Source organism: Plasmodium gonderi, assembly GCF_002157705.1.
Source record: "Plasmodium gonderi DNA, contig: Pgo-contig_574, whole genome shotgun sequence".
Classification (NCBI taxonomy): Eukaryota; Apicomplexa; class Aconoidasida; order Haemosporida; family Plasmodiidae; genus Plasmodium; species Plasmodium gonderi.
In genome coordinates this window covers 1-3794 of record NW_021629405.1, presented here as the reverse complement: position 1 = coordinate 3794, position 3794 = coordinate 1, and the positions used below count along the sequence as shown (strand labels likewise).

Below are 3794 nucleotides of genomic sequence, written 5' to 3'. Positions count from 1 at the left end.
CTTTTAAATTTATTATTTTCACATTTTTAAGATAATCTGTATTTGAAAATTACTTTTTTTCATTTAACGTTGTACATATGAGTTCATACGTGATTTAAATTCCTTTAATTATTAAATTTACCATAATGCATGTCATAATGTATATGAAAATTTTAGTTTTTTTTCCCTTCCCTTTGTAATGACAGATGTAATGAATCCCTTACTCTTGTGAATTCTTTATACATTACTCAATCATAAGAGGATAATAACCCACATAATTCTGTTTGTGATACGATTTTCCCTCTAACATTCTATCATAATAGAATGGATATACATGTGTTTTATCAAAATACATATGATATGGGTTTTTCTTTTTCCTGAAATAGCGACTCTGTACTTTTGAGATAAGTACTGAAAGCTAAAAATTTTAATAAAATATATATAATGTGTAATAAATTTATTTAAAAGCTAATAGTAAATGAATTAATGTTAATATACAATATTTTTATATATTAAAAATACTTACAGTATACACAATAAGCATAGGTATCAAAATACCTAAGAACAGTAGAATGACTCCAGCTTTAGTATATGTTGATGAAAAAAATGAATTCATTCCGGGGAGAGGTTTTACATTCGGAGAGTTGCTTGTTTTAATAGGGTTATTTTGTCCATTTTGATTTACTGCAGGATTTACTGGTGATCCCACAGGATCTGGTGTTGCAGGAACCTGCAATAAGGTACTTCCAGGTACTACATTAGGTTGATGTGATACATTTATCTCCGGCATCTCAACAATGTCAGGTAATTCATCAACGTCTGATAATTCAGTAAGTTTTGGCGATGCGCCAGATTCTGATAACCCATTAGATTCTTGTGATTGAGTAAGTTTTGGTGTTACAGCAGACCCCGGATGTTCAGCTGGTTTTTGTAATATAGTATCTTCTGGTGATACAGTTGATGTTTCTAAATTATCATGTGATTCAAATCCATCAGCTTGTTCGAATACATCACCTCGTTTAAATTTACCATTTAGTTTAAATTCAGCATCTGGTTCTACCCCAGAATCTTGTTCTAATCTATCATCTGCTGAATCAGAAGCAGGCTGGTTTAATCCAGAAACTGGTTCTGATCCAGCAGGAGTTTCTGGTACAATGTGGTCTTCTGATTCGATATGATATCCTACTTCAATAGATGGCTGTAAATCGGAACCTTCTTCTGTATTTTTTAATATGATCACATGATTTAAAGTTAGATCTCCCTGTGCAGTTTTAGGGAAACCTTCATCTTCTTTAACTTTAATTTCTTTATCACTCACAGCACGACAAGTTAATTTTTCTAAGTTTCCATTATTCTGTTTTATTTCCATGAATTTTTTAAATATTTGGCACAATGTATCATAATCTGAGTCACATTTATTTTTTACTTCAATATAATTCATGAAATAGTTATTTAGACGATCATTCAATTGAGTGCTGCATACTACATGATTTTGAGTAATTGTACTTTTAGCAATTTCATAGTCATAAATATAATCAAAAATCATCTTCAATTTTGAAAAATCATCTTTATTTGTAATACTTAATAAATCACGTATAAACACATTTTGAACATCAAATTTATATATTACTTCAGTTAGTATTTTCATGACATCTATAAAATTGGATTGCGTTATACATATTATTTCCCCTGTCCAGAAATACAAAAAATTCCAAATTTCATCTTTTTCTTCAACATTTTTTATACCATATGCACCATAAGTGAAGCCAGATATTAATTTTTTAGAAATTGGAATATCAGATTGTTTTCTGATCCTATATTCTATTTCATCCCAAAAATTATCCTCATTAATTACATAATACCCATCATTTATGTTCCGATATAATCTCTGTGATGGTAAGGTGCTTAAATCAAAATACTAATAATTAAAAAGTAAAATAAATAGAAACATACAAATGATTAATTTGTAGAGGAATATATAAATATATTTAAAACGTATTATTTAATTCTTGCAATAATAAGAAAATAATAACTTAAATATAAAACATTTATAAGCATGTGTAATACATTTAATGGCTTCATTAACAATATGAACAAGTGAAAATTACAGACATGTGTAACAATTCGAACTCTAAATATTAACACATATTAAATTATAAATTATAAAAAATGGACATACTTCTACAATACATAATTATTCTAAATAATAAATACCATAAGTTAAATAATTTAAAAACTGCTACTTAGGGTATTTTGTAAAAGGTTCATTACATTTATAAATATATATATATAATATATTTAAGCGCATCCAAAAAAAATATAGTGTAATAAAATGTCAGTAGAAAAAAAAAATTAAAAATATGTTTATTTTTTTCTTGTTTTTTTCATTCATTTACATACCATTATTACAACATTTATTATGAAATGAAATATTATTATATTCTAATACTTTTTCCTGAGTTTAGGCGTTCCATATATACTTTCCTTTATTTGTTTCTTCACACATTTAATAAAACTTTTAGTTTATTAGTTCTTCTCAATTTCAAACGTGCATCACCAACAAAAAGGTATCAATTTAATTGTATAAATTTCATTCTAATAAATAATTTAAATTAATAGATACAGCAAACTTTAAAAAAATATAATGTAGAAAATAATAAATCTAAAAAAATTACATGTGTTGTTTCATAGAATTTATGGATATATTTAATAAATGAACACTAAATGCGTGTTAAAAGAACAAAAAAATAATATGTCTATTAAACAGTAATAAAATATTTTTACGGATGTACGTGCATTTTCTTGCTTCATTATTTCTGTGACAAGTGAAGCATGAAAATATAGCCCTTTTGATAAAGTTTTTTTGTTTTTTTAAAATTTTATTTTTATATCCTTTAGGTTTTTACATACCACATATATATTGATATTTGACTGTTTTTCATTGTTTTATATTTCATGAATAATATCATTGTTAAACATTTTTGCAATTTTATTCAAGCGTGCTTATTAAAATAAATATCCAAAAGGAAACTAAGTTATTAAATTGTAGGATCTATAATATTTAACGAACTACTTACTGTAGCTTTGTGTCAAAAATAGCATTTAAATTTTTGTTATACAAAATGTAAATCATTTTATATTTATATTTTTTAGTAGCTAGATGCTGCTTTATTTTAATATATAAAAAAATGACATAATGATAGGTGATGATGCCATTGCAAAAAAAAATTTGTTCTTCAGAATGAGCGTTTTGATCTTTTAATATTTTAATGACATGAATTAGGTAAGAATATTTGCTCCAACATATTTTTTTTATGTGCATATTTTGTAATATTCATAGGATTTTCGTAGAATTCTGAATTAAAGGGGCTCATATTTGTTTGAAGATAATAAATTTGGGTAATTATTTTATTACAATTTTCATTTTATTCAAAAGTTATTATTGGGAAAATTCCACAGATCTGCATTTTTGTTATAGATCATAAAATAGTATCATTTAAAAAAGAACAAAAAAACAAATAAAATAAATAAAAATAAAATAATGAAATAGTAAAATATAATATTTTGGCGCAAAAAATAAACACGTGTTAAAACATTACGTTTATTATACAATGATCAAATACTTATGAGGTCTATACACATATTATTTTGTAATACTATTTTTTATCAATATAAAACTAAAATAATATATTTATTTTTATTGAAATCTGTTATTCTGTTAAAATTAGTTATGTATCTGTTTATACCATAAATATTACCCCACTTAGTTTTTCATTTTTTTAGGATACGCAAAACAATGTCTATTATATGCATGT

At 24.9% G+C, this 3794-nt stretch overlaps 1 protein-coding gene across 1 annotated transcript; it reads right to left on the bottom strand.

The window, feature by feature from the left end:
- Positions 1-223: 223 nt before the first annotated feature.
- Positions 224-2061, bottom strand: PGO_003860 (variable surface protein; the record flags this gene model as incomplete). Its single annotated transcript, XM_028691378.1, has 3 exons — positions 224-397; positions 506-1897; positions 2026-2061. The coding sequence occupies 3 exons, from the start codon at positions 2059-2061 to the stop codon at positions 224-226; spliced, it is 1602 nt and encodes a 533-aa protein (XP_028547179.1).
- Between the last annotated feature and the right edge of the window lie 1733 nt (positions 2062-3794).